The following is a 12,825-nucleotide window of genomic DNA, read 5'->3' as shown; positions in this document are numbered from 1 at the left end:
TGAGGGGGCCATTAGGGATCTGGGGCAAAAATCTGTCTGGGGATTGGTCCTGCTTTGAGCAGGGGGTTGGACTAGATGACCTCCTGAGGTCCCTTCCAACCCTGATATTCTATGATTTTGATCAGGACAAGGCTGAAATCGTGCCACATACTGCTGGGGTCAAGGGCTGGAATTGCCTGTGAAATCTGACTTCCTAAATCGATGCAAGTGGCATCTCTGATGGCAAAGTCGAATAGGACTTAAGGATGAAACCAATAGCAGTCTATAGAAGTTGCTCTAAAAACCTATGGAGCTGAATGGAAAATGAGATTCTTTCTGAAAGTTTTTTGAGCCTTCTTATAGAATTTTATAGCAGGGATATAGCTTAATAGAGAATTCTATCAGATGACTCAAACTTAGAGAAAGGATCTGGTTCTCTGTTAAATTCTGTCAGACTTTTCCATAAGGGGGAACTTTCTTCTTCTTGTTAATATCACACACAATTCTTCTTCTGAGCAGAACTCTGGGCTGGCTTTTCGCTTGGCAGAACCCAGCACCTCGCAACGAATAATACATGTTCAGTGAGAAACAGGTGATGGAAAATTACTCCCAAGGAAGCAGCAATGGGGCTAAGTTCCTGAACATGGCTGTAGCATTCAAGAGTGCTTTGTACTGATGGGACATTAACCTAACTTCCACTGTTGCCAGGCAACACGGAGTTTGATGGAGGGAGCCGTTTTAACAGCTGCCCTTTTACACAGACAAGTGGTCAATTCAGAAGCTCGGTTTTTGTGTGGCGGGGAAGAAAGAAGCAGGAAGAAAAGCTGCATTATTTGACTAAAAGATCATGGTTTATCATTCTCTGTAGCCCACCCTCCCGAGTGAAAAAAATAAATAAACCTCTTAGATTAGTCTTAAAACCTATTTATATGCTATTAGCGCAACCTCAAGCCTTTCTTTGCAAGCTGATTTCCTGCTGCTGCTTCAGTAAAGAAATGCACACGCTGCAGGTACACTGGCTGTCAGTCACAGGTTTGGGAAAGGTGCATACCCAGTTTCATAAGTGACAACTGTCTCACCGTGGGAACATCTGACAGATTCATTATAACCAGGAGATTAATACAAAGGATAAATAAAGCCAGAATTGTATTTATTCCCTACATCAGAAAAATAATGGTTTGGTTTAACAAGATTTTAATAATTAAGGCTGGGATTTTAAAAGGCATCTATGGGAATTAATCATCCAAATCCCATTGAAATCATGCACCTTTGAAAGCCCCAAGTCTGCATGCTCAGTAAATAAATAAATAAAACATTACATCGCTGTAAAAATGACTCGTTATAAAACAGCCGCCTTTGTGCATCACCAGAACATAGCAGAAATGCTCCTTCAACAACTAGTGTGATGCCGTTGATTCAGCTTGAAGGCTCTCTCAAGTTGCTTCGCACGGATTTATGAAGCAAGATAAACTAGAAAATGCACATTCCCTTTCCAAACAATTTAAATCAACAGCGTTCTATTAAAATCGAACACACAAAACTAAGCTGGACCACGTTAAAAATTCACAAATTGATAGATGAGTGACGAGAGAAAGATCTGCCAAGTCCACTGCTTTCCCCAGTAGTACTCTCCTTATCAGGCTATTGGGGTTTTTTCCCCTGAAGCTGGGCTCAGTGCAGGGAGATTTCACTCTGAATCAAAGAGCAACGGATGGGTTTCAAGAAACAGCCCTGGTACTAAAATGGGCCTGTCTACATTTATGATACTGGCACTGGAGTAGCTACACTGCTGTAGTCACTCCGTTGCAAACCCTAATCTAGACATACTGCACTGATGAAAAGCAGGATGTACACCACTGTGGCCATTTACTGGAGTTGGCTGTGCTAATCCAGAAGGGTCTAAATCACACTTCTCTTTCCCTGATGTGTCTGATCACTTAGGTTACCCAATTCCAGTTCCCCCAGGCTCCACACATCCCATAAACACGGGCAATCATTTCCACACGCTAATGACTGGTTATACCATAACTTCACGATGGACAGGCAGGTGGCTTTGGATGGATTGTGCCAGTAAAGATATGCAATTCTGGCCCGCTCCTTTGGTTGCTGGACTATGAGCAATTTATTATTGAACAGTGAGATTGGAGAGGGAGCTCCCCTTCTTGCCCCATCACCACCTCTCCTTGGCTCCTTTTACTTGCCTTCTACCCTTTCCCCCAGCTCCTCCCTCCACCCTGGGACAGACTGCAGGCCTGTTGGTTGAGGTGAGCCTGAAAACATGCCAGCAGAGACGTGCAGAGAAGCCAGGCTGCACAAGCTGGATAAATGTGAGGCAGCACTGGCTAGTGCCTAGAGAAGAAACTCCAAGTCAGCCGTTCCCAAGTTCCAGTCCCAGCTCTGCCTAACGCGCCCTGGGTTGACCCCAGGCCAAAACACTGGACTGCCTCACTTTCCCCACTGGTAATTCTCACCTCCCAGCTGAGGCGATGGATTAGCTATTGCGGCAAAGCCCTCCTTCAAAGCTAAGCATTCCTAGCTACTCAGAGCTGTGGGGTTTTTTAAGGAAGAGAGCTCCGGTATCGTCAGGAGGACATGCCTTTAATGGGAGGATGACCTGACTTTTCACAGCGCCAACAGCTCTGCCAACGTCACCTCCTTGCCACTTCCCCCTCGGCAGAACGCAGCAGGGTAGGGGACACAGGTTTGGAGGGATTGGGGGGGCCCCCAGATGCAAAGGGGTGTTTTAACTTCAGCTCCATCCAGCCCTGATGGAGGAAGGCTCTTTGTCTCCAGCCACAGCAGCCAATGAGTGACACAAGGAGGCTGCCGTGCACAAGAGGCCAGCTATCTCAGCAGTCTTCCCCCTTGCCATCAATCGCCAGGAACTACCTGGAAAGGCAGCTTATTTAGCTGCCCAGTGGAGTGTGGTGGCCCAGGGTAAGATCGGGTAGGTGCAGATTTACTACCAAGATCCTGCCTAGCTCGGATAACGTACGTGTGTATTCTCCCCCCAGTGGCTCAGCTCTATAAACACTGATTTCTTGGGGGAGGAGGGGTGTCTTTCCATCACGACCTACCACTTCTCTTCACTTAAAGGGCCATCACGATGTCCGCTTTGTTCTGGACACACACATGCCAGAACAATTGATTTTTCACTTATCCTAACAAGCCAGGCGATGCCTACCAATGACCTGCTGTTCAGATCAGTGGGTGTTTAAAAAAAACCAACCACCACCTCTTGCACTTCTCTGGCATATTAACTCCCGATGAATCCAGTACTCCTTTGCAAATTGAATAGAGGGGAATCCCTTCTTCCTCACGATGAAATGCAGCTGCCTCTAGAGTGGAACACATTAGCTAACAGTGCATCACAGTCTTGGAGAGGACAGGAGGCACGTTTTACCTGACTGAGCCGTTCCCAGAGCTGGGGGTTGATGGAGGTAGAATTTAAAGGTTTAAACTGGAACAGATCAGGACAACAAGGGCTAGAATTCCTACTTTGGGGAAAACATGCCAGGGAATGTTTAATGAACACAAGTGGTCACGGCCTCGGTCTTACACTCAACCCAAGAGTCTGGCAGTTCAGTGCCATGGTAGCAAGAGAGAGTGCCACCCTCTGAGACGCCAACACCAACCCAGAAACACCCTAATTCTCCTCCCTGGGTCTCTCCTGTACGGATCACACCCAACTCCACCTCGCTTAGAGTGTCTGACCCAGGTGGGACAGCTACAGTCATTGCTCTATTACTAGCCTATGAACATGGGTGCAAACAAATCTCCTTTTTCTTCTGTTTTCAAGGCAGTTTAAGGCGTCTATTTTTTAAAACGTGGTTTATGGAACAAACACCAAATCTCTAGGCACTCTAAAGCTTGGATCTCAGCACCTGGCTGACCCTGCCCAGTGGCCTAAAACAGATCACCCTGCAGTGAGCCTGCTATACTCAAAGTGCCACCATGCCTACAAGGGTCACCACAAAGCTATGAGATGGCACGGGCCTCCCCCTTTAACTACCTCGCTTGCAAGCTGCAAGGCTGGACAGCTGGCAATGGAGGAGGGCGTGCACGCTGCAGCAATGTCTGCAGCTTACACCACACACAATCAGTCCCTTTTTTTGCTCCACAGAACCTTGGCCAAAGTCGGAGATGACGAAATCTGCATGTAACACTTGGAAAATCTCACAGACAGGTTTGTCTCAAGTGCCCCACTCTAAACCTACGCGTGAGATGGAGTTGGCCGGGGGAGGTGTGGGGAGACACGCAATATGGCTAATTCACTAAATACTTAATGCAAGCAGGACTCATGCAGAAGTAATAACAATCCAGCACAGCTTTACGGAGACCACAAGGAAGGGCAGAGTGCTCCAGTTTCAATTCTTGACCTTAATGAGTGGTACATCACTGACCAGAAAGGAGAGGTTTTTAAGATGGCTTTGAGCCTTAAAAACTGAAGCCAATCCCCTGTAACCCAGGGGTTCTCCACCTTCTCAGCTGTATGGCAAGGAGAAGTTAGGGAAACGCTCCACCCGGTGAGAACAACGCATGTCCTTCCACTAGCAGAGCAGAGGATGCAAAGAGCCAGAGTCACGTTAAGTTTGATGGCTCCCGCCAATGGGGCATTCGATACTGACCAGGAGGGCAGGAATGACAACATGTCACTGCATCTGCCTGATCCACACTCCATGGTGGGACAGGCAGCCAGTGGGTCTATTCGGCTCGCTCAGCCGTGGGCTGCTGCTTTCAATCCCCTTCGTTTCCAGTCTTAGGCTGCTGGCAAGAGGAGAGAACAGTGGGCTATTGGCAAGCTGCAGTTCGTGGTCAGCTCAGCAGAAGCAGTGGCCAGTCAAGGTGTATGATCAACGAAGCGCCTGACAGGGCTGAGGGCTATGTGGGTTCTTACCTGTATTCATAGTGATGCGACATGAAGCCAGAAGAGGGTCGGATGTCTACCTGGGCCAGGGTTTTAATGGGAGATTTGAAAGGTTTTTCAGAGCTGACTGAGCGGAAGGTGCTGAAGTCATGGGTCCCTAGGAGGGAACCTGCTGCTTCCTGCATGGCAGGCACATTCAAATGGCTGGAACAAAATGGAGAGAGATGCATCAGCGCAAGAAGGAAGGTCGTAGGGTGAGTCTGGAAGCACGGGAAGGTTCTGCACACCAATGTCTTTGCGGGGGTTAAAGATAATAAATTTCCAAGAAGGGTCCAAGTCCAAGCCCCAGATTCAGACACTCAGAAAAAAACTGGGAGGGGCGAGTAAAGGCTGGGGAACTCCCATATTGCAAATGGCCCCTTATAATGGCCCAAACCAAAAAACATGGTGCCAAACACCCCTGAAGTTTGGGGGTGTTCCTAACCCAGATGTGAATTCTGTTCCCCTCTAAGGGCCTATTATTGCAAAGGTTTACGCAAGGCAGTAGCTATCAAAGAACTTCTAGATCTCTCATGACTGCAGGATCTGAACACCTCCATTAAAGTTACGGCCCTGAAAAAAAACAAACCAAAAATTCTCTCTGGAGGATGAGGTTCTTATAAATTAGAATGGAAATTGCAGAGAAATTCACAACACAAGGACAATTCCCTAAACCACGCCTTTGGAATAGCCTGCTACAACCAAGCCAACCAGAAGGTGCAACTGACTAGAGATGGAAGAGGAACTGACAGGTAACAGCATAAGCTTAAGGCACTGCAAACTCTCAATGAACGGACAGTGTAAAGGGCAAAAAGTAAAGCTAAGATTTCTAACTGCCATTCAGATTTAATAATCCAAAATGTTTAAAGAGAGTAGCTATTTTTTTAAGTTTTTTTTGTGGCAAAAAATGGTGGGTTTGTTTTTGAGAGTCTGGACATGGAAATCACCAAAAGAAATGTCCATTTTTGCTTAAATTTTTTTGGGGGGGTAAGGGGTTGTCAGAAAACCACAAAAATGGTGTGGTTTTTGGCTGAACATTTTCAGGTTTTCAACAAAAGCCCCAAAACTTTTGAAGAAAAACTTCAAAACTTTTTTCCATTTTTGTGGAAATTTTTCACAGGAACAAAAAAAAAAAAAAAAAAAAAAAAAGCTATTTCCCAACTAGCTCTAAAGGTGATACTGGGAATACAGAAAGGAATCTGGTTAGGGAATTTTAAACTGACAGTGTCCCTTTAAAATATATTTATGTATTTAGGGCTGATGCTGCTTTCCACTGAAATCAGTGGGAATTTTCTCTCTGGATTTTGTTAGAGTAAGGATCAATCCAATTAGTAAATTGCCTCCCACTCAGAGTTTGTTACAGTCTGTCTTTACCCATTGTGTGGTATTGTCCTTTGAGAAAATTAACTGCAACATCTGGGCTAAATTAAATGTCATTTCACAAAGCTTGAGATTAGGGTTTATTGTGTGTGCAACATATAATTTTGCAGTTTTAAGCTGATTTTTCCCCTCCCCAGCCCACAAAAAAGAATCCACATATTTAACATTAGGACAATATAATTTTGATTTCTCTGCTGGGACCATCTGGGATTGTTATGCTGGTTTTATAAGAATACATGTAATGAAAAATGTCAAGTTATTCCATGAGTGGTGATAAAACTATTGTAACTGACTTTGAAGTTATAAAACTGTTTTATAATGTGATTGAAAAAACTCCAAAAAAACCAATATTCTTGAATGTATATTTATTATAGTATATGCTGGTAAAAAAGAATGAGGATAGCTTGACATGGTTTTATTCTTTAACTCACAATTTAGAATATCTTAAAGCTTGGAACCAACATCTTGTTTCTTTACTAAAATGTTTGTATCCTCCATTGCAGGCATGCTGCTATATTACTAAACGGTTGTTTCATAGGTACCAATCTGCAATAACTGGTTTGCTATTCCAAGATTGTTTATGAGCACTGGGTTACGCAGAATGGTTTGTTTTTGTAGGGCTGCACGTGAATGATTGGCACCTGCGTTCATTCATTATTTGAATACACAGTATTGTAGAATGTGATCGGGGAGAAGAATTATATGGATTTGCAAACAGGGGCAAGAAAAAAAATCTTGAGCTGTCAATCTTGATGGGACTGTAAAGAGCAGACTATCCATAACTTTAAAATCTGCAAGGTAATGGGTTTCTGCACATTTGTTTCTTGTTGGATAATTGCACCCTAGACTGTCAGAATTAACTTGCTGTACAGAAAAAAGTATCCATTTTAGATGCTTCTCACTCTCTACAGAGGATGCAAAAAGTTTGCTCCATTGCGAGTTTCTGGCTTGGCAGCACAGAGAACGTCAATCACAGATGCAGTCCTTTGTGACTCAGTCACTGCAGATATGCTATTAGCTGTAAGCAAGAGAAGCCACTGCAGTTACCCCAGATCTCACTGAGGAAAGAATTGACAGCCAGATTCACAGCGGCGGTAAGTCAGTGTGGTTCCAGTGACTTCATTCGACAAAACTGACTTACACCGGCTGGGGATCTGGTCTCACACCTGGAAATTAAGGGCTTGTCTACACAGGAACACTCAGGAAAGTGAATCCGAATTAACTAAAGGTGTGAATTTAAAGTGTATTAGTTAAACCACATTAAACCCATTACCATATTAAATTATTCAGAATTAAAGTGGACTTAATTCCACTTAGTTTAACTCACTTTGAAACTTAAAAAACAAAAACAAACAAACAGAAAAACATCTGCATAATCCAATAAGGGGGATTTTCCTGAAGAGTTCTGTTAATTAAATAAACTTACTCTCCCTTGGGAGCCCAGCACAGATCCCTTTCAAACACCGGTATTTGGGAATGGTGAGAGCAGCCTGTCACCAGCCGATAAACATAGGTTCTTGACAACGCGGAGAAGCGTGCGTGGAAGTTATCAGACACCTGATAGGCACTCAGAATGCTGTCAGGAAAGAAGAGTTGAGATCCTCGTTAATCCACTGGTTTAAGCCTGGTCACCACCTGGATTGGAGACCTCCAGAATTAAACACACAACAGACTTCTCTAGGAAGCTCCTCTGATGATTCCCTAGTTACCACCCATCCCTTTGAGCTGATAAACCAATTCTTTAGCATGGAGCTTGGAGTCACTGTAGATTTGTGTTGACTAGTATAGAAAGGGAGACCGTATGCTTCAACTCAACCGGCTGGCACTTGGTAAAGTCTACACACCCTGACTATCCACCCTAGAGTTTTAGACTGTGTTAGCTATCACTTCTAGCATACCTTTTAATCCCAGACAAGGGTAAGCCTGGGTCACTGTAGGTGGTATCTTTAGAATGAGACACAAAACTGAGGTTCTGACCCCTTGCAGTTATTAACAACCCCAAAGCTCTTTTTGCAAGAATAGGGAGGTAACCTTGGTGTCCTGACCTAGGTTCCAACCTGAATAATTAACTCCTGCCACCCTTAATTCCCTTTCCATTTCAATTTCAACTGAAGGTTGTATCTTAAACTAATGTGTTTCTGAGCACTGCTAAACAGCTGCTCCATTCTGCCTAAGCAGTAGATGTGGAATGCACGTTTGTGTACATCTAAATATGCATATAGATAAGTACTCACTCACTCTCTCTCTCTCACACACACACACACACACACCACTTATGTGGAAAGTTTTGCATGAGTAAAACAAGCAGGAGTTTGCTCACGGTTTGCAGAAATGCTGTGGGATAAAATGTACTACACAAATACAAGGTATTACATTACACTAAATTATGGCCAACATCAACCACAACGGGGCCACTACCTCTTCAGTGGCTGGTGCAAATGTCAAGGGAAGCATAGTGGTGTTTTTTGGGGGGGGGGTTGCAAGAAGTCACTATATACTTACCAGTTTCTTTGGTATCCCTAGCATGTTACACAAACATAGAACATCATGATTAACTCTGTTGCTACTGATGTGGATTTAAAAATTAAATCTTTCTGCACCTTCCCGCCCTGCAACTCCCACCATCATGGCTAGATCACATGAATGATGGCAAGAGAGCCATGCTCTCCCCCACCAGGTCCCTTCACAGCAGAGCTCTGCAACGAATGAATAAATCTTAGAGTCGATGGATTTCACCCCAGATTGATCACATCAGCACTAACTTTCATGCAAAGATTATAGCCACGAGGTGAATCCTAAGTAACGATCGCTGTGTGGAAGCTGGCCACACTGCTACCAATCAGTCGGGAATCAGTTTGGAATCGGGAAATCCACCGTGGGGGTGGCTGTGATGCAAGTGTGCAGGGCCACTAATCGCCTCCTGCTATGAAGGATTGTGACTGGGCAATGTGCAGGACATAATGGATAGTTTTGCAGCAATGGGGTTCCCTAACTGCAGTGGGGCGATAGATGGCACACATATCCCTATTTTGGCCCCAGAACACCTGGTGACGGAGTACACCAACAGAAAGAGCTACTTATGGTATTGCAAGCGCTGGGGGGATCACTGGGATCATTTCACCGACATCAACACAGGCTGGTCAAGGAAGGTGCACGATGCATGCATCTTTAGGAATACTGTACAGAAAGCTGCAAGCAAGGACGTTCTTTCCAGACCAGAGGATTACCATTGGGGATGTGGAAATGCCAATAGTGATCCTGGGAGACCCAGCCTACCCCTTGTTCCCATGGCTCATGAAGCCGTACACCGGCCACCTCGACAGCAGCAAGGAGCGCTTCAACAAGAGGCTCAGCAGGTGCAGAATGACTGTTGAACGTGCTTTTGGCCGTTTGAAGGGTCGCTGGCGCTGTCTCCTCAGAAGGTTAGTCCTCAGTGAGGACAATATGTCCATGGTCATAGCTGCCTGCTGTGCACTTCATACTATCTGTGTAGCAAAGGGGGAGAAATTCCCCCAGGAGTGGAGCGTGGAGGTGGATCGGCTGTCTGCTAATTTTGAGCAGCCAGATACCAGGGCTATCAGAGGGGCTCAATGGGGAGCTATTCGGCTGAGGGAGGCTTTGAAGGAGCATTTAAACAATGAGCCACCGTAATGTGTGTTGCTGTAATGTGTTGAGCCTGGCACTGTTTTTCTGCACCTTGGTATGAACTTTGTAAGGATGACTGTGGGCGCCTTATTAGGACAATGCAAATGCATCTATTGCTGTCGTTTGCGAATGTTAGCAGCAGCCACCATATGCTGGAGAATAATAAAAGTAAATTCAGTTTCCATAATAGATTTTTATTCTACACCCATGCAAACATACCTATGTAATGCTGAGTTAAGCTTCACACATACAGGGAAAAGTATCTTTAATGGGGAAGGAACAGGGAATTCACAAACACATATGCCAACGAGGCTCTCACTGCTGGGTTTATGAGTGGCTGCCATTGTGCACACTCTCCCGCAGGGTGGCGTGCCTGGGGTGCTGCTGCAGCCCTGGAAGATACACGGAATGTGGGGGCGGGGGCAAGTGTGGGGAGCTCCTGGAATGCAGATCTCTATGGGCTGCAGCGGCGTTGAGCACAGATGTGCTCAGCCTGACGTTCAATCAGAGACTGCAGCATGTCTGTCTGCCCCTTCAGCACCGCTATCGTCTCCTGCTGCCTGTTTTCCCTGTACACCCGATCCCTCTGCATTTTGTCATTGATTTCCACCCTGCAAGGCCTGCTCGCAATCCGAAGCACCAGAAGCTTGCAGGACCTCCTGGAACATGCCTTCCTTATTCCTCTTCTTTCTCCTCCTCATCTTGCCGAGCCGCTCCACCAGGATGCTTGAAGACACCCTCAAGGCCACATCTGCAGTTGCTAAAGAAACAATGGACAGAGGTCCTATTTTCAGTGCACTTACACCCCTTGATCCAAACCAGTTACAATCACAACTTTCTCACTTTCCCTTCTGAGTCAGAGAGCAGGATGGCAGCCCCGGGAGGGGTGGTGGTCGGGTGGCACTGGGGTATCAGTACAAGCACATAGGGCTGTTGTTCTGAATACTGGTACTGTTTTCCAAAGGCAGTGGTGATTGTAGCTGATCTCACTCCTGAGGGTAACTGAGGCTGCAAGGGAGCAGCTCCTGCATGCATCTGGCTGCAGACTGGGTCTATATGTTGCTAGCCTGAATGCTGCAATGGTGCCCGCTGAAGTAATTGCTGAGTGCCGTGGCAAAGTGTCCTACCACGGGGAAAGAAACAAGGCAGCCCTCCCAAGAAACCTTCGGCAGAGGATTGCAGATTTACCTCCAGGAAAATTTGCTAAAGATCTCTATGGAGGATTCACGTGACATCCCAGTGTGCATAAACCAACTGTTCCACAGGGCCCCCTCTGCCTAGCTGTATAGGGGAATGAGAAGCAGATAGCAACTGGCCCTGTGTTGGTTATTTCACAACCTCCTCTAGCCTGATTAAAAAAGCAGTAATGAGCAGATGTGTTCCTGTGATATTGAAGCAAATGGAGTACTTACCAGAGCTTCCCTTCCCTGCATCAGGCTCACCAGAGCTAGACTGGTCAGGAGTCAAAAAGAGATCCTGGCTCCTCACGCCACCGGATCTCCCGGTCACCTGTCCCCCATCCACCTCCGCCTCCACTTCTTCGTCCAGCAAGTCGTCCTTAGAGTTCATTCTGGTGGGCCAGTGACTCTAGCCCCCTCCCACCCACCCCCAAAAGTATCCACGGGGCTCTGGACTGTGCAGGTGGGGTTGCTGCCGAGGATGGCGTGCAGCTCCTTGTACAAGTGGCATGTCTGTGACTCCACACCAGAGCAACTATTCGCCTCCCTGGCCTTCTGGTACGCCTGCCTCAGCTCCTTGATTTTTACGCAGCACTGCTGTGCGTCCCTGGTGTAGCCCTCCTCCTCCTCGCCCCGAGCGATCTGGCTGTAGATGTCGAACTTCCTACAACTAGAGCGGAGTTGTGACTGCACAGCTTCCCCTCCACACAGACCCAGGAGATCCATCTCCTCTGGTGTACTCCAGGCAGGAGCGCGCTTGAGCCGGCATGGTCAGCTGGGCAGGTGTTATGTTAGCTCTCCAAACCGAGCAAACGGGAAGAGCCATTTCAAAAGTTCCCAGGGCGTTAAACGGGGAGGGGCATACACCTGCGTACCTGGCTGCAGGGCAGCGGAGTTCAAAACGGTTACCAGAGCAGTCACCATGGGACACCTTCTGGAGGCCACTTAGGGCGACGTGAGCAACGCAGTGTCTACACCGACACTGTGTCACCTTAACTACGTCGCCCTAAGCGCTACGCCTCTCACTGAGGTGATTTTGTTAGGTCAGCGTAGCGAGCGAGTTAAAGCGCCGGGAGGAGTATTGTAGCATAGACACCTCCACAGTTAGGTCAACGTAAGCTGCCTTACATCAACCTAACTCTGTAGTGTAGACTGGGGCTCAAAGGTTTAGGGAGACCCAGAGCATGAGGTTGCATCCCTGACCATCTTGGCTAATAGTCATTGATGGACCTATGCTCCATGAACTTATCTAGTTCTTTTATGAATCCAGTTTTACTTTTGGCCTTCACAGTATCCCCTGGCAAGGAGTTCCACAGGTTGACCGCACTGTGAGGAAGAAATACTTCCTTTTGTTTGTTTTAAACCTGCCGCCTACTAATTTCATTGGGTGACCCCTGGTTCGTGTGTTATGTGAAGGGGTAAACAGCATTTCCCTGGGGGCTGTAACGAGTTCACTCCCATGCTTACAGTCAGGCCTGAGCTCGAGCGCCTTCCTGAATTGGGGCCCTGAGGAGGAAGGTCCTTCCAGTCATGGCCCACCTGGATACCCAAGGAGCACACTCCTCACTAGCTCTTTCCAAAGGCTGTTACTCAGCTCATTGCAGCAGATGGAGACAGCAGGAAACTAGGTCACTCCCCCGCCCCCCCAAAGACAGACACGACTTTGCCGCAGTCGGGTGGAAATGCAGAGCGACTGATTCTGCAGCCAGGAAGACGAGCACGTGGACTGCATTTAAG

At 46.7% G+C, this 12,825-nt stretch overlaps 1 protein-coding gene across 1 annotated transcript in view; it reads right to left on the bottom strand.

Annotated features, from left to right (window-relative positions):
* Positions 1-12,825, bottom strand: part of PUSL1 (pseudouridine synthase like 1) — a 67,087-nt gene that overhangs the window by 24,549 nt on the left and 29,713 nt on the right. Inside the window, exons 4-5 of the mRNA XM_065421429.1 lie at positions 7,692-7,841; positions 4,877-5,050 (exon numbers count right to left, since the gene is read on the bottom strand). Of these exons, the coding sequence (XP_065277501.1) occupies positions 4,877-5,050; positions 7,692-7,841 (324 nt within the window). The remainder of the gene's footprint in view (positions 1-4,876; positions 5,051-7,691; positions 7,842-12,825) is intronic.

Source organism: Emys orbicularis, chromosome 22, assembly GCF_028017835.1.
Source record: "Emys orbicularis isolate rEmyOrb1 chromosome 22, rEmyOrb1.hap1, whole genome shotgun sequence".
Taxonomy (NCBI): domain Eukaryota; kingdom Metazoa; phylum Chordata; order Testudines; family Emydidae; genus Emys; species Emys orbicularis.
The sequence above is the reverse complement of the archived record's forward strand: the minus strand, read 5'-3'. Positions and strand labels throughout refer to the sequence as shown.